This window comes from Bos taurus, chromosome 24 (genome assembly GCF_002263795.3).
Source record: "Bos taurus isolate L1 Dominette 01449 registration number 42190680 breed Hereford chromosome 24, ARS-UCD2.0, whole genome shotgun sequence".
In the NCBI taxonomy this organism is placed as follows: Eukaryota; Metazoa; Chordata; class Mammalia; order Artiodactyla; family Bovidae; genus Bos; species Bos taurus.
In genome coordinates, this window is record NC_037351.1 from 52,856,065 (window position 1) to 52,880,508 (window position 24,444).

General features: G+C 38.9%; 1 protein-coding gene across 2 annotated transcripts in view; it reads left to right on the forward strand.

Annotated features, from left to right (window-relative positions):
- Window positions 1–24,444, forward strand: part of DCC (DCC netrin 1 receptor) — a 1,296,534-nt gene that overhangs the window by 1,118,658 nt on the left and 153,432 nt on the right. The window contains exons 16-18 of one of the 2 annotated variants that reach the window (XM_059881088.1): window positions 6,935–7,030; window positions 12,212–12,444; window positions 19,778–19,916. In XM_059881088.1, the coding sequence (XP_059737071.1) occupies window positions 6,935–7,030; window positions 12,212–12,444; window positions 19,778–19,916 (468 nt within the window). The remainder of the gene's footprint in view (window positions 1–6,934; window positions 7,031–12,211; window positions 12,445–19,777; window positions 19,917–24,444) is intronic. The other variant, XM_059881089.1, reaches the window with a different exon arrangement.

Below are 24,444 nucleotides of genomic sequence, written 5' to 3' on the forward strand. Positions count from 1 at the left end.
CAAATAGGAAAAGGAGTACGTCAAGGCTGTATATTGTCACCCTGCTTATTTAACTTATATGCAGAGTACATCATGAGAAATGCTGGACTGGAAGAAACATAAGCTGGAATCAAGATTGCTGGGAGAAATATCAATCACCTCAGATATGCAGATGACACCACCCTTATAGCAGAAAGTGAAGAGGAACTCAAAAGCCTCTTGATGAAAGTGAAAGTGGAGAGTGAAAAAGTTGGCTTAAAGCTCAACATTCAGAAAATGAAGATCATGGCATCTGGTCCCATCATTTCATGGGAAATAGATGGAGAAACAGTGGAAACAGTGTCAGACTTTATTTTTGGGGCTCCAAAATCACTTCAGATGGTGACTGCAGCCATGAAATTAAAAGATGCTTACTCCTTGGAAGGAAAGTTATGACCAACCTAGATAGCATATTCAAAAGCAGAGACATTACTTTGCCAACAAAGGTCCATCTAGTCAAGGCTATGGTTTTTCCAGTGGTCATGTATGGATGTGAGAGTTGGACTGTGAAGAAGGCTGAGGCCTGAAGAATTGCTGCTGTTGAACTGTGGTGTTGGAGAAGACTCTTGAGAGTCCCTTGGACTGCAAGGAGATCCAACCAGTCCATTCTGAAGGAGATCAGCCCTGGGATTTCTTTGGAAGGAATGATGCTAAAACTGAAACTCCAGTACTTTGGCCACCTCATGCGAAGAGTTGACTCATTGGAAAAGACTCTGATGCTGGGAGGGATTGGGGGCAGGAGGAGAAGGGGACGACAGAGGATGAGACGACTGGATGGCATCACTGACTCGATGGACGTGAGTCTGAGTGAACTCCGGGAGTTGGTGATGGACAGGGAGGCCTGGCGTGCTGCGATTCATGGGGTCACAAAGAGTCTGACATGACTGAGCGACTGAATTGAACTGAACTGTATATGTAGGACTCTAAGGTTATAGACAAGGGGCCACGGACCTGGATTCAGTTCAGAGATATATGATTTTGTTTTGCCAGCACAAGTTTATTTTCTGTATTTAAATCGTTTGCCAACATTTGAAAATTTGTGGATTTCCCATAAAACTCTGGGTTTCCAGAAGGTTTGACTACTCTGAGCCTGCTCTCCATAGGCTAACAACACCCTGAACCTGAGTGCTAGCCCCTCTGCTTTGATGAATTATTAATACGTAAATGGATTCCTGTCTGAGATCCTCTAGGCCATATTGTCTTTGACACTATAGCCAAATATTTCTACCATACTCTCGCTCCCTCCCTCTCTCAAGTTTGAAAACAAAGACAAAATCAAAAATAAAACTCTAACTTCTAATCATGTAAGTTTGGCATTCCTGATATCTCTCTCACTCTCTTGGTAAAGAAATACGCATTATTGTTTAGTTGCTCAGTTGTGCCTGACTCTTTGCAGCCCCGTGAACTGCCCCTGGTCAGGCTCCTCTGTCCATGAAATTTTTCGGGCAGGAGTCTGAAGTGCGTTGTCATTGCCTCCTCCAGGGGATCTCCCCAACCCAAGCAGCGAACCCGCTTCTCCTGCACTGCAGGCAGATTCTTTCCCTCTGAGCCACCAGGAAAGCCCAGAAAGAAATATATAGACAAACACAAATACATAGTATATGTATACTGGTAAATTAATTGTAATTTCACCCAAAAGAAGTAATTAGATGTGGTTTGAATCTAATATAAATGTTTACGTTGTAGTTTATATATGTTTGAAATCCAGTAACTATAAAGTGTATTTTTCCTAATAGAAAAGTGCTTTGATGATCTTCCTCACTGTTTTCAGTCTGACCCATTATTCTCTGAGATATTTTATTCTTTTGTTGTTGTTCAGTCACCAGGTCGTGTCTGACTCTTCGCCACTCCTTGGACTGTAGCATGCCAAGTTTCCCTATCCTTCACCATCTCTCAGAATTTGCTCAGATTCATGTCTATTGAGTTGGTGATACAATCTAACCATTTCATCCTCTGCCACCCTCTTCTCCTTTCGTCTTCCATCTTTCCTAGCATCAGGGTCTTTTCCAATGAGTCAGCTTGTTGCATCAGGTGGCCAAAGTATTGGAGCTACAGCATCAGTCCTTCCAGTGAGTATTCAGGGTTGATTTCCTTTCAGATTGACTGGATCGGTCTCCTTGCAGTCCAGGGAACTCTCAGGAGTCTTCTCCAGCACCACAGTTTGAAGGCATCAATTCTTCAGCCCTTTGCCTTCTTTATGGTTCAACTCGCACATCCATACATGACTGCTGGAAAAACCAAAGCTTTGGCTGTACAGATGTTTATTGGCAAAGTGATGTCTTTGCTTTATAATATGCTGTCTAGGTTTATCATAGCTTTTCTTCCAAGAAGAAAGCATCTTTTAATTTCATGGCTGCAGTCACCGTCCATAGTGATTTTGGAGCCCGAGAAAAGAAAATCTGTCTGCTTCCACTTTTTACCCATCTATTTGCCATGAAATAATGGGACCAGATGCATGATAATAGTTTTTTGAATGCTAAGTTTTAAGCCAGCTTTTTCATTCTCCTCTTTCACTGTCTTCAAAAGGCTCTTTAATTCCTCCTTGCTTTCTGCCATTAGGGTGATATAAACTGCATATCTGAGGCTGTTGATATTTCTCCAGGAAATCTTGATTCCAACTTGTGATTCATCCAGCCCAACATTTCACATGATGTACTCTGTATATAAGTTAAATAAACAGGGTGACAATACAGCCTTGTCATAATCCTTTCCCAGTTTTGAATCAGTCTGTTGTTTCATGTAAGGTTCTAACTGTTGCTTCTTGACCTGCATACAGGTTTCTAAGGTGTTGTGGTATTCCCATCTCTTGAAGAAGTTTTCACAGTTTGTTGTGATCCTCACAAAGGCTCTCTAGTAATCAATGAAGCAGAAACAGACATTTTTGGGGAATTTCCTTGCTTTTATCTGCAATCCAGTAGGAGGTTGCCAATTTGATCTCTTGTTCCTCTTTTCTAAACTCAGCCTGTACATCTGGAAGTTCTCAGTTCACATATTGTTGAAACCTAGCTTGAAGGATTGTGAGCATAATCTTATTAGCATGCAAAATGAGCAAAATTGTATGATAATTTGTACATTCTTTGGCACCGCCCTTTGGGATTGGAATGAACACTGACCTTCTCCAGTTCTTTGGCCACTGCTGAGTTTTTCAAGGCTGTGACCCATGACCATCCTTCTATCTCTAAATCCTACCCGTGCCCGTCAGTACTAGTTCCAAGTCTGATAATTCCTTAATGAGCTAATCCCCCACTAAGTTTTTAGGCCTCTAAACTCATGTAGCATTCATACATTGTATGACATACTTTTCTGCTTAATTTCATGTACTTTTTCATTGTGTTCTCTGCCCAGAATTATGATTGTAACCTGGCAAGAGAGGTCCATCCTTTCCAAACATTCTTTTATCTCCAACAGCATTTAATACTTATTGACTGATCACTCTTTTTTGGTAAACCAGATTGATAACATAAGTCTAAAAAAGAACAAATATCTCCTCTTGAGGCGAAGCAGGCACTGACTGGAAGCCCCTTGGCTGCATTAAATGTAATTTTATTTTATTCTTCTTGTTGTATTGTGGTTCTTGTGTCATTGTCATTTGGAATGTCATGTCTTTAAGGTGAATATTTAGGTCACATAAAAATTTCATGAAGAAAAATCCATCTAATCAGTTTTCAAAGAACACTGTCAGAGATAAATTCATTCATTTTAAAAGCTGTTGTAAAATCAAACACAGACACAGAAAACTACATGCAACCGATATATCATTTCATGAATTAAGTTAGAGTTCACCCTGTTTCTTGGCTGTATTTTCTGCAAATTGGCAGTTGGATCCAGAAGCTTGATCAGACCAAGTAGGTTTGATCCCTTCAGCCAGACTAGAGGGCAGTGTACTATTTATTTCATTGTGGTGCGCATGCTAAGTCGCCTCAGTCATGTCCAGTGCTTTGCAGCCTTGTGGACTGTAGCCCACCAGACTCCTCTGTCCATGGGATTCTCCAGGCAGACATACTGGAGCGGGTTGCCATCCCCTCCTCCAGGGAATCTTCCCAACCCAGGGATCGAACCACCATCTCTTAGGTCTCCTGCATTGGCAAGTGGGTTCTTTACCACTAGCACCGCCTGGGATGCCCTATTTCATTAGGTATATAATGTCTAGATTCTCTGTTTTATCTTAGCAATCATGAATTCTTAAAAAACTAGCGATATTTGCATGTTTCTTATTAGCTGGAATACTGTTACAATAGGATACACCCTTCATATACTGTTTGGTTGCACACTGGTAGAGTTTGTTTAAGAAGGACATGCTAAACATGTGGCTCATTACCCAGACTTGAAGATAGTACTTTGCTCCCCTGTCCAATTCAGAAATGACCAACTCTTATTATTCTTTAAAGTATCTATGAATTCAGACAGTCATAGTTTAATTTCATTGCAACATTTATATTTGTTGAAGCTGTTTGTCCTCCTCTTTGGTTCTGTGGAAGCTCTTCCAACTTGACTTCCAAATCCGTTTGACACAATCCTGTTATTCTTTGATGGTTTCCTTTCTACTTGGGATCTCAGGAAGCTTCAGGCTCAGTTGCTATGTTTTCTGCCTTAGACTAGGAATCAACCAGTTCTCCAAGAAGCCTTTGTTCCTTGCAGTGCAAAATATATTTTTTTCAGAATCTCAGTTTGGGTGAAAAGATACCTGTGTCACTAAGTCAGTGTTTCTAGATGTTTTCAGTGGACAGAATTAGAGATAAAATACCTTTTGCAGTTAAACTGATTTTTTTCAATTAGATTTTAGGAACACAATACTTCATCTCTTCTCTTTTACATGGTGTGTCCTTGTTCACACCAGGGATCCCAATCTGAAGGACGTAGGGTACCGCAGAATTAGACTTTCTCGTGATTTCTCGTTTGCTCTATCTCATATTGCATTCGTATTAGAGTAACATTAATAATAGTCTCACCATCAATAATAGTTAATAAAATGTTTCTATATATATTATCCCCATTCTCCCTTAATTTTGTCTTATGATTATAATATGGGGACAGTATCAGAACATGTAGTGTTACAAAATAAAATTTCTCCTTTTAACCCTCAATTAGTCTTAGTTCATTAAATTTATTGTTCTTCAGTTAGCTATTAGATCAGTATCTCTCAGGTCACTTTAAATAGCCAAGGCTCATTTTCCAGTGGTTCTGAGGATCAGGGGAACAATATTTCCTGATTCCTTGCAAGTTGGTAAGAGTTTGGGTGTTATCAAACTGTTATAACAGCCCTTTATATTTGAAGTTAACTCTTGTTGACTGTGAAATCCTTGGATCACATTTTCTTACCTTGAGTGTCTCAAATCACTTCAGTTTCTTCTGGCACAAAATGATGCTGTCAAAAAAAATCTGATAATAATCTCATTTCCCCCTTATAAATCCTGTATTCTTTGTGTCCACATGCCTAAAAGATTTTTTTAAGTCAGCAAAAATTTCTTGCATTGCATTTTTTTCTGTGCATTTGTTCTGTTCCCTTTCTTTGATTTTTTTCCCTCAAGGACCACTGTTACTCCAGTGTAAGTTCTTCCTTCTCAAATGTGTGTGTGTGTGCTGCGGTATGTGTCACTTTTTCCTGCGTTTTCTTTATTCTTTCTTAATTTACTCTTGTTTTTGTTTTCTCCTTGTTGCTTTATTTATTCACCTTGTTATACTTTCTTTCTAAAATTACTTCTTTACTTAAATATAATTCTTTCTGAAATATGCCACCTCGTTTATGAATTGTAATCATTCTGATTTATGTTACTCTTGCATCTCTGGGATTTTGTTTTCTTAACATTACTTAGCTCACTTTGGGATAGCAAATCGCAGGTTTGATGTGTTTTTCTTGTGTACTTTCGATCCTCTTTTTGTGTACTTGTCTGTAGGTATGATAGTGTCCTCATTTTATTTTGTAAGAAACTTAACCTCAACAGATTTTTTTGTGCTTGCTTTTATGAGATTTGTTTCCCTGCATGCTCAGAAATTCAAATAGCTTTTCTAAATACACAGAGCTCCCTGTCCTCTTGTTTTTCTTACACCAGGGCTCAGGGCTCAGGGCTCAGGGAACTGTAGCCTGTGGGTCAAATCTGGTCCAGGTTCTATTTTTGTTGGGCATCACTGAACTAACAATGCTTTTTGTACTTTTGAAGAGTTGTAAGCAAATATAGATGAATATGTGGCAGAGACTAGTTGGACTGCAAAGCCGTATGGACTGTCTTGGTCTCTTACAGAAAAGTTGGCCAAACCCTGGTACACACTAAAAATTGTGGCAGTTTGCGTTCCAAGTTTTCAAAACTATTCCTCTCTCCTACTTTGATCTGGACTTTCTCTTCCTTTCATGTCTGTTGTTTGACCTACTCATAAATTTTAAATATATTTTCAATAGTTTGTCCTCAAGGTGAACCCTGTCCCAGAAAGGAGAGTTTGTAGGTTAGTTTCAAGGGTTTATATTTACCATTCTCAAACTGGTCTATTGTACTTTCTGTTAATAGCATTACCTGGTAGTTATTTTAGAATTACTCTGTTTTCAGGATTGATGTTTCCCTCCAATTTCTCTCCCACAGATACTAATAACGTGTGGGTTCTAAGGGCCTTGGGGGTTTGTCCACATCTATTGGTGTTTTAGGATGTGAACATACAGACCCCATCACCTCATTTTGTCATAAAAGTCTGAATGCCTTTGTTTCTCCATCTAGTTTTTCTGTCTCTTTTTACCTGGAGATTCAAGAAGATCAAAAACTATATTTCCACCACTGCTGCCCTTTTCCCAGAATCAAGCTCACTCATTTTTCAACTGTTTGCTTAATTGACTATATTCAATTTGATTTCAGGAAAATGTTTATCCTGAGTATTTCAGCACATTAAATAAACCCACACGTACATTTTTTTTTTCTCTGTTTTCCTCCAGAGTCAAGTTCCCATTATGTCATCTCCCTAAAAGCTTTTAACAATGCAGGAGAAGGAGTTCCTCTTTATGAAAGTGCTACCACCCGATCTATCACAGGTAAGCTGAAATAGTTCATCTTTTTTTCACAAGGCATTTGAGTTGTGAAAACAACAAACCAAAATGAAACAAAACAAATAATGAAGAAAAAAATGTATGAAGTCATGTCCGAGGCTTATGTGTATATATACATGCACAATTTATTATTTGGGGGGTTATCAAAATTGTGAGAGGAATTCAGTCTGTAAATTAGTACTTGGACATAAAGAATGTAGATCCCTTATTCTCTTTATTTGTTTCCAGTAGCTTCATATTTTGGTGTCTTGACACCATTGTTCATTCCTTTGGGCAACTTATTTCCAAATCAGTTCAATGTAGGCAGGAGGGTCTCTGCAGAAGGCCACCAGGTGCCTGAATGGACACTAGCTTCATTGCAGAGGGTCCTTCAAGGTGGTATTAACAAGCATCAACTGCCCTCATGGGGCTGGTTTGGACTAGGCTGAGTCATACAGGAGCTTCTTTCTGAGCTGGGCCAAAGGGTCACCCCAACAGTGCCCAAGGCCTGTAGGCACTGAAAGACTTGGTTGCTTCAAGGGCTTATCACTTCTGGAATTTGTTATGTGAGTTGGACCTTAGAGGAGGCAAAGGAGGAAAACAGGGCTCAAGGAAATGAGAAAGAGAAAAGGGTGGGTTAGAAAGTGAGATCCCGGTCATTTATGGAGACTATTTGTGAATAAGGCTGGACCTACTCAGAAACAGAATAAGTACCATAAGTACCCCTGTGAGGCTTGCTCATGACCCAGCACATGACTCAAGTCACGTGACCACTCCTAATAGCCTTATGTCTGAAATGTGAAAGCAAAACCCAGGATCCTACTCTATCTTTTTAATGTATACTTTGATCCTTTCAAAACCCACAATCCTCAAAGTTCATTCAACTTATCAGCTGTTTTCACCTTAATGACAACAAAGGATCTGATGCAAAGGAGCAGGATTTAGTAGGAGCACCATGGAAAATCACTGGGGTGCCTGAGTATGAGTCCTGGCAGCTAGGAATAAATGAACCTCCAGGAAATGATGTGGTCCTGTGACTTCTGCTACCACCTAAATTTATGTGAACTTTGTACAGTTTGTTTTCCAAATCTTGAAGTTTCATTCAGAAACTGTCTTGAGAATATACAGTTGTAAACCAGATTTGCAGTTGTCATGTGATGGTTTTCACAGCATACCATCCCTTTATTGATGTCCACCAAATTTCCTTTTAAACCTTTGATATTATCCCAGAGTCTCCTTGAATCTTTGGCTGTTGGATTTAACATCTGTGCTCGGTCTGAAGTGGTATGCAAAAGCTTGGGTGCATGTCAGTATATTAATTTATCCATGGAGACAGTATATATCTTGCATTGCATTATCAGAGGGACTCTGACTCCCAAAAAAAGGGTAAATAAGAAATATTACCCAGAGAACATTTACTGTCAAAAGTGTTGTGTCTAAGTATAGAGATATGAGGCAAATAGAGGCCAGGATAGAAACCATGAGATAACATGGTGAAGGGTGTCTGGGATTTTTACTTCCTCTTATTCTCTTATTCTGCCAAAATTCCTTTGAGTGATAGCAACCACTTTGGCTGAGCCAGCGCTTCCCATAATGTTTATTCATTAGTCCGCTCTTTCCTGCCTTGGGTAAAAGACAGTTAAAAAAGTCCTCACTATGAATTTGAGCTCATGATCAGGCCAAACAAAATTGTACCATGATCCGTCTTTAAGAACTCATAATTTTTTACCAAAACTAAAGACCACAAGGAAGGAACACAAAGATGACCTCCAAAATCCATTTTTTGAGCAGAAACTAGTTAAAATAGAGATAGAGTTCAGATAACTTGAAGATAAATTGCTTGGAGAACTGTCTGAGGTGTTGTTAACTTCTTTTCCCTTAACATTTGTTGTCATTCTTTAATTCTTAGCATATGGCATCCCCAGAGTGGTTTCTAGAATACCAGTGATCCATAAGACCATTTTTTTCCTGCTATGACTAATCCCAATGGATCTGAGAAATGAAATAATACTGAGAATTGAAAAGCGTATGAGGGATTTTCTGATTGGGGAAAAGTCAGTAAGGGGTTGGAGAGGATGAATAAAACCAGCTCTTTCTACATCCCTGCCCAGATGTGGCAGACTTATTTTGTTGTGTTTTCACACACCACAGAGAACAAAGAACAAATAAACAGAATCAAAGGTTAGGTTCTGCAGGAAACTATCACAGTAAGGGTGTCTTAGGGATCCTTAGAAGACATTTTTGGTCTCTGAGCCCCTGCACAGTACTCCCATGAGGAGCCCTGGAAGAGATGAACATAAAGTAATAATAATAAAGCTCAGAGGCAGTAAATGCATCAGGCTGGAATATCAGGCTATGGTGATTTCCACATGGATGTGTTCATAGATGCTGGTCCACTCTGGACCGCATCTCATTCTGAACACATCAGCATTACAGCCAAGCAAAGTCTCACTAGGTCAAAAGGGCAGGTTAACAGTGTGCTTGTTTTGCTGCTGTTTTTTAAAATTTTTATTTCATATTGTTGCAAGAATAAGACATTTTGAGCCTGGAGACTGGATGAGAACAGGCGAATAATGAGATGCGTTGTTTGAATTTGTTTATTTTCAATTGTTTCATAAATGTCTAAAGGAAGTACAATCCAGATATAAAATTGTATTATTTTTAAAAGCTTGTTTTGAGCTTTAGTATATTGACTAAAACACTTATATTTTCTCACCAAAACAACTATTAGGAATTGAATTGGTTTCTCTTTTTAGCAAAAGGTTTAAAGCTATATTTTGTGTTTTTGTCTTTTTTTCCCCACTCTTTTGAATATCACCACTGCAAATGGTGAAGAAAAAAAAAGCATAAACAGAGTTCTTTGGCAGCAAAATAATTTATTTAATTCAACTACTCAGTTTCTGACCTGTGAGGGAAAGACAATTAGGAATATATGTAGCATATATTTAGAGCAGTGCGTGCTACCTACTAACAAGTTCTGCTTTGTTAGAAATACCTACTGTATCCAGTATGGCAGACACAAGGTTCATGTGACTATTGAACATCTGAAATAGGCTAGTGCAACACAATAAATGACACTTTAATTGTATTTAATTTTAATTTAAAGTCAAATTGTCCATGTAACTATGGCTGTTGCATTAGCCCAACTATGGAAGAAGTGGCAAATAGAATGTCAAGCCATGCCTGAAAAAAAAAAAATTTCCACCAAAAATAAGCAAGCAAAACTTGGCCAGGGTAGAAAATTTTGAATTACATAAGTTCATAGGTATATATCAAAAAACAGCATTGTTTGAAATTTATGGATGCATTCTGGAACTGAGACTCTGAGAAACTCAACAAGAAGTTTATGAAAAACATAATTTTCTAAAAGCCAGAAATAGCAGAATTATTACCATTGCTTAAAGTAAAATCACTACTTTTGAAAACCTTATATGGGGTATCTATGAAAAACGATAAAGTTAGTATAGTTTTTCAACAAAACTAGGCAAAGAAACAATAGATAGGATAACATGAATACACGTTGATCTACAAAGAGTTTGTGGTTGAGAGTAGTCCTATGCTATGCGTAACATTCTTCTTTAAGTCAGCTAAGAATAGAAATAAGTCAAGTGAAGACAGCGCCTGCTTTAGTTTTGCCAGAATGTTCCACTGATGTACCAGCCTGATGACTGATTGGGATCCTCCTAGAGGCTGCAGTGTCTTCAGCCGCCCTTCATCATCTCATAAACCCATTCAGGTTTAAAGGAGCCCTTAATAAGAAGACACATCAAAGGAAATATGAAAAGCCTGGGCTCTGTCATTAAATTTTAAACACACATTTTTCTCTCTCTCTTTTTCCTTTCAGATTTTATATTTTGCTCCAAAGACCACAGCCCAGTAAACTACTAAATACTTCATTAGAAAACAGTGATGAGTAGGGAGTAGACTTTTAAAATTCAGTGAACAAAGTGACATAATCATGAAACTCAACCCACAGTCTTTATACTATACTTACAGATGTAAACTCAGTATGTTTACTGTTCCAGACACTCTATGTGTTGGTAGGCCTCATCTCCCCAAATGCCATTGTATGGCCAGTCTAAGAGCTCATCTCATTTTTTGTTAGTGAGAACACATGTATGATTTAAAAGAAAATTTTAACAAATTTAAACACCTTCAGTAATAAATGAAAGGCTCAATATTCGACTTGTTCTCCAGCTGCAAAATAAACTCTCCTGATTCTGGCATCGGCAGCATCAAAACAAATACAAGGTTTTCCTAGAGAATTTTGTGAAACCACAGACATCAGTGTTCAGATTCTGATTGTGGTATGGATCAAAGCATGTGTGTATCTCATTGTGAATCTCATCAGTCCGTACAGAGTTCATTCTGTCTCTCGGCCCAATGATAGGAAGTCTTTCCTTGGAATTTAAAATTGTAGAACAAGGAGCATAGAATATAGGGATGCCATAAATAGCTTACTCTGTGAGAATGTGGGTAAGATGGACACTTCTACACTTTCTTTAAGGATTTCAGTCTAACCACACCATGTGCCATGTGAAACCTAACCGTCACATCATTGAGCCATGTGGGCTTGGTCTGACATCGTGCAGTCATAGCCATAGACTGCTACGGATCTCAGGGCCCTCTGCTTATTATCCCGTGTTTGTTTCTTACCTACACAATATTTATGCAGATAAAACCTAAGCAATAATAAAAGCATTAGAGATACCAAGTCGCCTTAGAGAAGGAGAAAAACAACACAACAGGGATCAGATAGGCATTTATTTCTTTTGCAGGAGGAAATGAAATAGACAGTCCTTAGAATTTTATTTTGATGTATCTTTCTAGTTATAAAACTGATGAATTCTCTATTGGATCTTTGAAGAAGCAATGTACAACATTCCAAGAAAAAAAAAAAGTGGACTTTTAAAATATGTAACGAGAAGCGACAGTCAAATTGATAGAAGCATTCTAAGGAAATAAGGAGATTGTGGAAAACAGTTACCTTTGAAATCTAGCAATACTGTTTCTAATGAGTTTTCCGATTGAATTAATTATAATTTTTTCTGTTCTTCTCATGTTCCCTTTCATCATTATTGCCATACATTTAACTCATTGTGACCTGTTGCCACTGATGTTTATGTTTTTAACTCTTTTGTTTATGTATTTATTTGTTTGCTTCATTGGTCGGGTTTTTAAACCCAGATCCCACTGACCCAGTTGATTATTATCCTTTGCTTGATGACTTCCCCACCTCGGTCCCAGATGTCTCCACCCCCATGCTCCCACCAGTAGGTGTACAGGCTGTGGCTCTAACCCACGATGCCGTGAGGGTCAGCTGGGCAGACAACTCTGTCCCTAAGAACCAAAAAACGTCCGAAGTGCGACTTTACACTGTCCGGTGGAGGACCAGCTTTTCTGCAAACGCGAAATACAAGGTGAGGTTCTAACCGGTAGTATGAAGTTTACCTTGAACTGCCATTTGTTTCATCCATTGTTTGAAACACTTCCTGGGCTGTCATGAGTTATGTTGCTGCCGTGACACGAAATGGAAAACAAAGCATTTGAAAACTCAGTGCTCTAAAACTGACATGGGAATTATTGTGTCCTAGGAAACCATTCTAAGACGAGGTAGAAAAGCATCAAGAGCTGCAAAATGTTATTTGAATTCTACCAGATGTTGGGTTTGTATAAATAATGTAATTCTGTACAAGGGAATGCCATTTTCTTTTGAAAATAGCAGAGCTCTGCATTAGTTTCTTGGATAGATTTTGGCGTTTTTCTTTTCATGTGGAATCTAGGTTTATGCCGCAGTCACGCATATTAACATTGTATGCAGAGACCCATCTTATAGTGAATATGAGGAGTACATGAAGATTTTTTTATTCTATCCTTAGATGGTGAACACACCTCAAGCCATTAACATCTGTTTCCTCATTTAGCCTTGAAAGGCCCTCATGTGGTAAAGAATGCACAGTGTACCCTCCCCTTTAACTAAGATGAATTAGACCAGCTCCCTTATCCCTGTCCTCTCATCAAGTCATCACACACACACACACACACACACACACACACACTAACCCCAACCCAGGAGCTCCTTAAAGATGCACATTTGAGGCACTGTCATCCGTTCACATCTCTATCAGTCAGCCATAGCAATTCCAACTAATATTCATTTATATAATCGAACACTACCTCCTAAGCCTACCACATGAGTAGTGTATATAACAACACACAAATGTAGAGTAAAATGAGATTGAATAATTGTTAAGCGTCCACCATTTACTTAGGACTATGCTAGATCATAGAGGTCCTTAAACGTCTTTTAGTTGTTACTCCAGTATTCCTGCCTGGACAGTTCCATGGACAGAGGAGCCTGGCAGGTTGTAGTCCGTGGGATCGCAAACAATTGGACGTGAATAAGTGACTAACACTTTCACTTTCACATACTTAACGCTGTTACTTACAATTTTGAAATGTGTAATAAACTCAGCTCCATGGAGTACTTTACAGAATTCAGAATTTATTCAAGTGAAATAATACATGAAAGCATATTTTAAAAATTCACAAAATGATTATTTAAGACGAAAAAGAGTTAGTCGTTCAGTTGTGTCCGACTCTTTGCAACCCCACAGACTGTAGCCCACCAGGTTCCTCTGTACAATTCTCCAGGCAAGAATACTGGAGTGGATTTCTCCAAAGAAGACCTACAGACGACTAATAAACACATAAAAAGATGCTCAACATCACTCATTATTAAAGAAGTGCAAATCAAAACCACAATAAGTTATCATGTCATGCCTGTCAGAATGGCTGCCATCAAAAAATCTACAAACATAAATGCTGAAAAGGAAGTGGAGAAAAGGAACCCTCTTACACTGTTCGTCAAACTGCAAACTGGTGCAGCCACTATGGAGAACAGTGTGGAGGTTCCTTAAAAAACTGGAACTAGAACTGCCTTATGACCCAGCAATCCCGCTGCTGGGCATACACACCCAGGAAACCAGAATTGAAAGAGACATGTGTACCCCAATGTTCATTGCAGCACTGTTTACAATAATAGCTGGGATGTGGAAGCAACCTAGATGTCCATCAGCAGACAAATACATAGGGAAGTTGTGGTACATATACACAATAGAATATTACTCAGCTATAAAATAGAACGCACTTGAGTCAGTTCTAACGAGGTGGATGGAACTGGAGCCTATTATACAAAGTGAAGTTAAGTCAGAAAGAGAAATGCCAATACAATATATTAACGCATACATATGGAATTTAGAAAGATGGTAACGATGACCTTATATGTAAGACGGCAAAAGAGACACAGATGTAAAAACAGACTTTTGGACTCTGGGAGAAGGCGAGGGTGGGATGATTTAAAAGAACAAAAAAAAAAAAAAAAGAGAGAGAACAGCACTGAAACATGTACATTACCATATGTAAAACAGATGACCAGTTCAATGCCTGAAGCAGGGCACTCAAAGCCGGTTCTCTGGGACAACCCAGAGGGATGGGGTGGGGAGGGAGGTGGCAGGGGGGTTCAGGATGGGGACACATGTGCACCCGTGGCTGGTTCATGTCGATGTATGGCAAAACCACCACAACATTGTGATTATCCTCCAATTAAAATAAATAAATAATTTAAAAAAAAAGAGAGACCCATCTTCCAAAGGCAAGTTTTGACCTCTCCAAAGGGAAAAGTCAGAGCTGAGTGTCAGAAGATCACATCAGTGTGAGGAGTGGGTTTCAAATGTGCTTTCACATCCATTCTCCTACAGGCTAAGACAGAGAGCTACTCCAAAGATCGCCAGCATCAAAGGTGCACGATTCCAGCGGTGTGCACATTTCCTACCCTCGCCTCGACCATGATGGGTCCTTCTGTCATTTACTATACTTATCCCATTGCAATGCCTTTCCTTTCTTCTAAACACTTTTTTTCTTTATAAAAAGGACATGTTCATTATTTTAAAATTTAGAAAATATAAAAATGTTCTTGGCTAAGTAAGAAATTGGCCCAGTAACTCCAAAATCGTTTTGTGATTCTCAGCAGAGAATAATAAAGTAAAAAAAAAAATAATAATAATATTGGAGTGGGTAGCCTTTCCCTTCCCCAGGGAATCTTCCCAACCCAGGGATCAAACCCAGGTCTCCTGCATTTGCAAGCAGACTGTTTCCCATGTCAGCCACAAGCAAAGCCCATTTAGGATGAAGAGGGTAGCTTTAAAAATAAGAGTATAGGCAGGGAGGGGAGGGCAGTCAAAAGGAACAAATTTCCAGTTATAAGCATTAGGGATATAATGTACAACATTATAAATATAATTCACACTGGTTGGTGTTATATATGAAAGTTGATAGAATAAATCCTAAGAGTTCTAATCACAAGCAAACTATATTGTTTCTATTTATTTTGCATCTATATGAGATGGTGGGTATTCACTAAACTTATTGTTTAGTGGTGACCACTTTCTGATGTATGTAAGTCAAATCATTAAGTTGTACATCTTAAGCTTACACAGTGCTGTATGTTGATTATATCTCAATAAAACTAGAAGAGAAACAAGGAGCCCAAGTGTTACCCAGCAACGGAGGGAGCAGTAGTTTGACCCCGGCACTCCAGAATCTTCATACGCCGCTGTATCCCTCCTCCGCACCACTTTACTGGGATAGCTTTCAAGGAGAATTTGGATCTCCTGATACTTTATCCAATGTTCTTTCTACTAAACTGCCATTGTGCTTAATCCAGCCTCAAGCCAGAGTTGATCTGGGGGGGGATTAAAATGTCCTTTGGAAATTTCTGACTTTTAAGACCCTGGAGTTAAAGCAAAATCCACCAATAATTTTGTCAGTCTGCCTCTTTTTTTCCGGTAGTCATGCTAGTTCTGCTTCTAGTTTCATTCAGCCTTTAAAGGGCGTAAAATTCACATTTCATAGTAAATCTGTTTTTTGTTGAAACCAATTGGAAAGCAGTTTCCTTTGGTTCAGCCTCCCTGCGAGGTCAGGTACTTGGAGGAACTCTCCAGCTTAGTCCAAGTAGTATCATCGGAATAAGCATCCTATCCATCTTCTTACGGTATCAGATTTAAGACACAGCAGAACCATAAATAAAGATAACATTATCAGATAAAACAATAAATGAGACATAAGAGAACACTTTTTAAAAAATCTCTTTATATGCCAATTACCCAATTCTAAGTTTATTTTAAAGGACTACTTTAAAAATTTTATGCCCGTGCTGCTGTACATTCATTTCACAGAATGGCCACGGGGTACCTTGCCGGTGTGTGAAATGTTCTAAGGGACAATGATCTCTGCAGAATGATTGGCGCTCCAAAATTTCCAAAAGCAGTATTTTTTTTTTAGTTGAATTGTTAATAGAACAGACAGAATTATTGAGTTTCGCTAAGAATGCCTACAGAAGAGAGCCAACCAAAAATCATCTGTAAGGAGAGATTGAGTTCACTTATGGGTTGAGGTATGAGAATAAAAATAATATTGTTACTTTTTCTCTCCTCATCACCTTCTTGACCTAATAAAGCTTTTAAGTACTAACATTTCATCACCTTTCTCACACATACACACTCTGCACCCACATCCTGAGAAGAAGGGTTAGAGGGGGAGAGTTAGTTAAGCTGGAGAGCAAGGATAAATACAGACCGTATCTGGTCAATCCAGAATGGGCATACGACACATTTAAATTTTATAAAGAATGGGAATAGAATGCTTTGGTTTTGCATTTTGAACTTTTCACACCCACTATGGTCTGTTGCTTCATCTCACTCCCCACTATAGCTTTATAAGCTGGGAAGAGAATGCACACCCTCTATCATCTCTTACTTCATCTCACTCCCCACTATATAAGCTGGGCAGAGAGTGCACAGTATAAACGGGGGCAAATACATCAGATCAGATCAGATCAGTCACTCAGTCGTGTCCGACTCTTTGCGACCCCATGAATCGCAGCACGCCAGGCCTCCCTGTCCATCACCAACTCCCGGAGTTCACCCAGACTCACGTCCACTGAGTCAGTGATGCCATCCAGCCATCTCATCCCCTGTCGTCCCCTTCTCCTCCTGCCCCCAATCCCTCCCAGCATCAGAGTCTTTTCCAATGAGTCAACTCTTCGCATGAGGTGGCCAAAGTATTGGAGTTTCAGCTTTAGCATCACTCCTTCCAAAGAAATCCCAGGACTGATCTCCTTCAGAATGGACTGGTTGGATCTCCTTGCAGTCCAAGGGACTCTCAAGAGGCTTCTCCAACACCACAGTTCAAAAGCATCAATTCCTTGGCGCTCAGCCTTCTTCACAGTCCAACTCTCACATTCATACATGACCAAATACATTCCTAGAGGCAAATGACCAGGGCTTACAAGCTGGCTTTGCCGTGTCCTGTCCTGTCATTTAATTCGCTCAATCTCATTTTTCTCATCTATGTGACTGGGGTGTTGACACCTACTATAAAAAGAATAAGTAAGATTCTTTACAGCTGTGTATGTATGTAGAGATCTTTATGGGTAGGTTGTACAACTTGACAGAATTCCCCATCAAACTAGAGCCTCAGATGACCTGATGGCTTTATCCAGACCACTCCCCACAGGAATACTTTCTACTTCAGTTAGTCCCATGTCAGGCCAGACATTCATATTTTGATTGCCCAAAATTTTATATTGACTTTCCTTATCAAATAGAGAACTTTTTATATAATTTATTTTCTACTAAAGTGATTGCTCACTTGATATTTTACATAAAATTCCTTTCAAAATGCATTCACTGACTACCGATTAGAGCGTGGGTATTACAGGAGATACGAAGTTAAGCAAGATCCAGTGTCCTCAAAATTCTTATAGCTCAATGGAGAATTTGTCATGCACATAAAATTCCATATATATATATATGTATGTATGTGTATATATATGACATATGCAGTACTTATATTTCACACTAGGCAATGCATAAAATAGTGTAGCTAGCATTTATTTAGTACCTACTCTGAGCCAGATAACATGTTTTACTTTCGCACTTTAATTAGTACTGTAGGGTCAGTGCTACGGTTATTTCTGTGTTATAAATGAGGAAACCGAGGCTCAGAGAGGTAGTACCTATATATTCTGTGCTCTGTCTATCTCATGGACACACACACACACACAGCCATGACTTCCCAGAGTACTTCCAGGCTAATGATTTCTGATGAGCAGTTACCTTCCATAACATTCCTGAGAAAATTCAGGGAATTCATGGTACTTAAACGATGCAGGTGTGTCATTTAGGAACACAAGCAAGGGCAGTGCTGCTTGGTTGTCTCCCAAAGGCCAGTTGTGTCTATGTTCAAAGAGACAAGTTTTATTAAAGTGTGTCCTTCCCTCCTAGCCAAACTGTATCTCATTGCCCCATTTCTCCCCATCTTTCTAAGACTTAGTGGTATCATGACAGGGAAGGAAGGCAAGATTGGAAGTTATATATAAGTACATCAGATACTAGCTGCCCATTTCATGTTTTTTTTTTTTATAGGGTTCCATCCTTCTGAGTCTATAAATTATTTTTGCATTTATTAAGGGCTCACATTTTGATGACTTTTTTTTAAGAGGAGCTTCTGATAAATGTTTATGAGGTCATCACTTTAATAGGATGGATGGGCACATCATCAAAATTTATTAGTACAGTTAAATATTTATTTGGTTTTATAATGAAATGTAGGATTTTCAGAGCTATAGTCTAAGAAGGATTCATAGTAAAATAAGAAAGATATACTGGAGTAGCTAGGGAGGAGATAGTTATGACATAGGTGGAGACAAAATGTTTTCCTTGATTTTTCTAGACATAGAAATACAACAAATGTAGTAAACTTAAAAGTAACTGTTTAACCTTGGAAGAAGATTAAGGACTAAATAGCAATCATAAATTGAAATGTATAAGAGGCATAAGTAGTTTTAAATTTGCCTCATCATATGGAAAATATACATTAACCTGGGAGATTAACCTGTTTCATTATTACAATTTTGGTCTATTGAGTAAGCAATAGAGACAGCTAATTTACTTTCTACTAAAATATCCTTAACCTGTTGTTTAAAAGAAAAATAATGTATTCAGAGGATGAAAAATATTAACACGTAATCATTTAAATTTTATCTGATTTATTGTTCTCTTCCTGATTAACTGCTCCAGTGACTGTACTTCAGTCTGTGTTTAATGTGATCTGTTCATAAGGAAAGATGAACGCATGACGCAATATTGCTGCTGTCCATTTTCTTTATAATGGCTATCTAGATCCTGCATCCGTAGAAGTCTGCATCATAAGCCTTGTTTTAAAAAAAATAATAAGCATTAGATCTCTAAAAATTCATTTTATTACCTATGGAAAATAACCATAATAATTTATGTGAAATATATAAAACATTAAAGCCTCTGAAAAAAAAGTTTTCAATTATTAGAAATAAATTGAAGTTCAAGTCAGTGCAGATAACCTTACAAATGGAACTGACAGAAGGAAGTGGAATTGGTCCTGTCTCTGTGGTTATTGCCTCACTTGGGAAAATTTATCAGCTATCTGCCCCTTTGAACAACATAACACCTGATTTTATCGATTATGTTTTAGATGTACAATCAGCCAGTGTGAACTGGGACAGAAAGGAAATAAAGTCAGTGCTTTGTCCTGGGTCTTCTGCTGTTTGGAAATAAATTCCTTTTTGTTGCTTTGGATAGTCTTCCTTTGTGTCTTGATTTACCAAGCTGAGAGAGTTCATTTTTTTATCTCTTTTCTTATTTCCCACTTGTGTAGTCAGAAGACACAACGTCTCTGAGTTACACAGCAACGGGCCTCAAACCAAACACAATGTACGAGTTCTCAGTCATGGTCACGAAAAACAGAAGGTCCAGCACCTGGAGCATGACCGCACACGCCACCACGTATGAGGCAGGTATGTAAGGAAAGTTTTCCGCTACGTATTTGCCGCTGGTATTTTCTCGGTTCCGAGGAATCTGGAACGTGTGTGCACTATGATGTCTCCATTACACTTAATCATGCATAAAATCATTCATAGTACTTTTATATCAAATACTATTCTTCCAACTCTAAATAAGGAGAAAATGAGTCCCCAGGGGAATAAGTAATCTGGTTTTAATTTGTACATTAATTGAGGATTTCTGAATATAAATCTGCTGTTCAATACATTGAAGTAAAGGCATTTTACTCTGTCCAATGGATGTGTGTCTTTGATCAATAGACATTGTAGATGTTTACTTTTTTGGAAAAAAATTAGATGCAAAATGAAGAATCGCATTACAGCTGTAGGCTCATGGGTGCTTATCTCATGGGCTTCCCTGGTGGCTCAGAAGTAAAAGAATCTGCCTGTAATTCAGGAGATCCCTGGGTCAGGAAGATCCCCTAGAGAAGGGAATGGCTACACATTCCAGTATTCTTGCCTGGAGAATTCCATGGACAGAGGAGGCTGGTGGGCTACAGTCCATGAGGCTGCAAAGAATCGACATGACTGAGCAACTAACACACACACACACACACACACACACACATACACATACACACACACACACACAGTTGACTGGGAAGAAATTTCTAGGGAGTCATGTTCACTGTTTGGAAATAAGGCAACACAATGGAAAACTTTCATGCATTTTGCAATAGTTCAAATCGAGAGTGAATGCAATTCACTGTAAATTTTTCCAGTCACATTTGCTGTGGGTCATAAATGTTGAGTTTGTAACCTTAGCAGACATGCAGTGCACTTTGCATTTATAGCTCACAGAGATCCGACATCTGAAGGAAATAGGATTTAACATACATTTTAATAGCTTTCATGGTATTACATCATATTTGGGGATAAACTATACCACACATTTCTAAATTCTAAAATGTATGGCAGTAAAACTTTTATCTGAATAAGTTGAATTTCTTTTTCCTTTTGAATTTGTCCTATAGCATGGCAGTTCTAATTTTAATTTCAGATTACTACCTTAACTCTGAGTTCACTGGGAATATTTTTACAATTCTGAGGGCACTTCTTTCTGCAAGAAGTTTTTTCTAGTTGTTTAATTTCAACACTTTCTTCTACTTTACGTGTTTACGTATATAAAATCGTTCTCCTAGAAATATGCCCAGGATGCCAGTGTTCTTAACTTCTTAGGGAGAGTTATACATTATGGGATGAATAAAAGTCATGCTCTTTCTTTTAACCTAAAAGGAGATGAAAGGAGTTAAATGTAAACCAGTAAGGTATTTGGTCCTCCCTGGGTGAAAGAAAAGGAGTAGTAATTTCCTTATTCATTTTTCCCCATCATAAACATAAACGCACAACATCTGACTTAATAAATGAACCCTATTGATTTCTCCTGAACTGCCTAGCCTTGTAAGGACATCAGTGTTGAGACCCATAGCTGACAGAAAGATATTAACTTTTAGAAATGTGACTGGTAGAAAGGGTGATTGTCAAAACAGATAATGATCTGGACAAAGGTGTAAATAGCCTATGGATAAGATTTTTGGGTGATGATGAGAAGCGAGAAGTAATTCGCAAGTGTCTGTACGTTTTAAAACCGTGAGAAGAAAATGAAGTGAATGAAATAACTCTGGAGTTTGCTTCTAATTCTGTAATAATGCGAAGACTCTATGGGGCCACATATGATGCACTTGTGCTGAAATTGCTCATAATAAGGATAATGGCAGCTGACAAATTCTTGAAATGAAACATGCATTCTGTCCCAGTGATAAATCCTTAATTCTACTCTAGTTAATTTAGGTAAAATAAAAATAATTGGAAGGATAGCTTAAATAATGATGCCTTGGCAAGGGGCAGAAGTAGCATGTCCCCGGGCATTAGAGATGAGGAACTGTTGCACTCTCCCTGCAAGGTGCTACAGTTGCGGTGGTGTGACTCCATGTGCTCTCCTTTCTTCTATCAGCATTCAGTTTCCCAGAAGAGAGAATCACGCAGCTACAGAGAGTGAGGTGGAGGCGAGGAAATTCCTATTTGATGTTGCTCCCAGCTCACGTGACAGAGAGGAGACCTTGCCCCCCAAAGGAAAAAACCACCTGTTTCTCTAAATGAAGGAGGAGAGGGTAGCATCTGAGCAGTCCAAACACAAATGCCCAAGATGTTGATGTGCGTTTATGTTCTTGATGGGGAAAAATGAATGAGGACATTGCTACTCCTTCTTTTTAAGTGGTTAAGAATCCACCTTACAATGCAGGGGGTGGCTGTTCCCTTAGTGGTCGGGAACTAAGGTCCTCCATGCCGGGACCAGCTAAGCCCATAAGCCCCAACTACTGAGCCTGCTGCCCCTCACCCCCTGCAGAGAATTCCTGCACCACAACGAAAGATCCCACTTGACGCGCTGAAGATCCTGCCAGCCGCAGCTAAAACCCAGTGCAGCCAAATAAACTTACATACATTTCTTAGCTTTAAATAAGTATGAGGGAACAATGTACAGTTCATATGATAATTGTAAACATCTGAGGCGTTGATTCTAATACCAGAATCTAGTCACATGGCTTGAGGAAAAAGAAAACATTTCTCAGCACCTGAAATAGATTAGTCGTTAGGTTTTTGGTTTTTTTTAATAAGCAGCTCTTCAGTGTATTATTTTGCTAGTTTTAGCTGGAGTCATTTTATATTTTTTGAATGTCAACCTAGATTCAGTGAAGCAATCTAATCATCACCACTTGTTTTCTAAATAAGCATCAATTTTAATTTTAACAGTTAAGAAAAAACAAGTTAGTTAGAAAAACAAGTGTTTTAATTAATTCCAAAATTGGAAAATGTCTTATGATATTTGGTTTCAGTTCAGTCACTCAATCATGTTTGACTCTTTGTGACCCCATGGACTGCATCACGCCAGGCTTCCCTGTCCATCACCAACTCCCAGAGCTTGTTCTAACTCATGTCCATCAAGTCAGTGATGCCATCCAACCATCTCATCCTCTGTCATCCCCTTCTCCTCCTGCGTTCAGTCTTTCCCAGCATCAGATGGTGACTGCAGCCACAAAATTAAAACACACTTGCTCCTTGGAAGGAAAGCGATGACAAACCTAGACAGCATATTAAAAAGCAGAGACATTACTTTGCTGACAAAGGTCCGTCTAGTCAAAGCTGTGGTTTTTCCTATAGTCATGTATGAATGTGAGAGTTGGACCATAAAGAAAGCTGAGCACTGAAGAATTGATGCTTTTGAACTGTGGTGTTGGAGAAGATTCTTGAGAGTCCATTGAGCAGCAAGGAGATCAAACCAGTCAATCCTAAAGGAAACCAGTCCTGAATATTCGTTGGAAGGACTGATGCTGAAGCTGAATATCTAATACTTTGGTCACATGTTTGGTATAATACTCTAATTTTTGGTTATCTATTACCTTCCTGGGCTTCCCTGTGGCTCAGCAATAAAGAATCTGCCTGCCAATGCAGGAGACATGAGTTTGATCCCTAGGTCAGGAAGACCCTCCTGGAGAAAGAAATGGCAACTGACTCTAATATTCTTGCCTGGGAAATCCCATGGACAGAGGAGCCTGGTGGACTATAGACCACACAGTTGCAAAACAGTCAGACACAACTGATCAAGTAGACAACAAATACCTTTCCATCTGTGGCTTAGAAAATATCTTGAATGATCACTTTATGTGACTAAGCCTTCCCTAAGGTGGCATTGCCTATTCAGTGTTTCACTATTACAAATCTTTTTTTTTTTTTTTTTGCAAGAATTTTTCTTTCCATTAAAAGATATATATGACACTATGTTTAATATGGGCTTCCCCTGTGGCACAGCTGGTAAAGAATCCACCTGCAATGCAGGAGACCCTGGTTTGAATCCAGGGTCAGGAAGATCCTCTGGAGAAGGCAAAGGCTACCCACTCCAGTATTTGGGCCTGGAGAATTCCATGGAGTGTATTGTCCATGGGGGTGCAAAGAGTCGGACACCACTGAGCAACTTTCACTTCACTTTTACTCAAAGATCTTCTCTTCCTTGTCCTTCTTTCTTCTCCTCTGCCTTTTTCCAAGAAAAAAAAAGAAACAAACTTTAAGTATAGTGAGTACTTTGTCAGGATATTACCGTTAGTACAGCTCTGGTTAATTTACAATCTTAGTGGCTTTGAGTGGAGAAGGAAATGGCAACCCACTCCAGTATTCTTGCCTGGAGAATCCCATGGATGGAGGAGCCTGGTGGGCTACAGTCCACGGGGTCGCAAAGAGTCAGACACGACTGAGCGACTTAACTAACTAAATAGTGGCTTTGAGAATCGGGGTATTGGAAATAAAATGGTACAATAGATGGGAATGTTTGGTGTCCCCTGTCTGGAATTCTTTTAGTAAGAGAAGCTGGAAAGAGAGTGTCAGTAATGCTCAAATTCTGTACTATACAGTCAATAGAGAAGCCAAAGAGAATTGCAAGTGTGGAGACGCATTCAGAATTAGGACCAATTTGTAATACACAGTAGGTGAA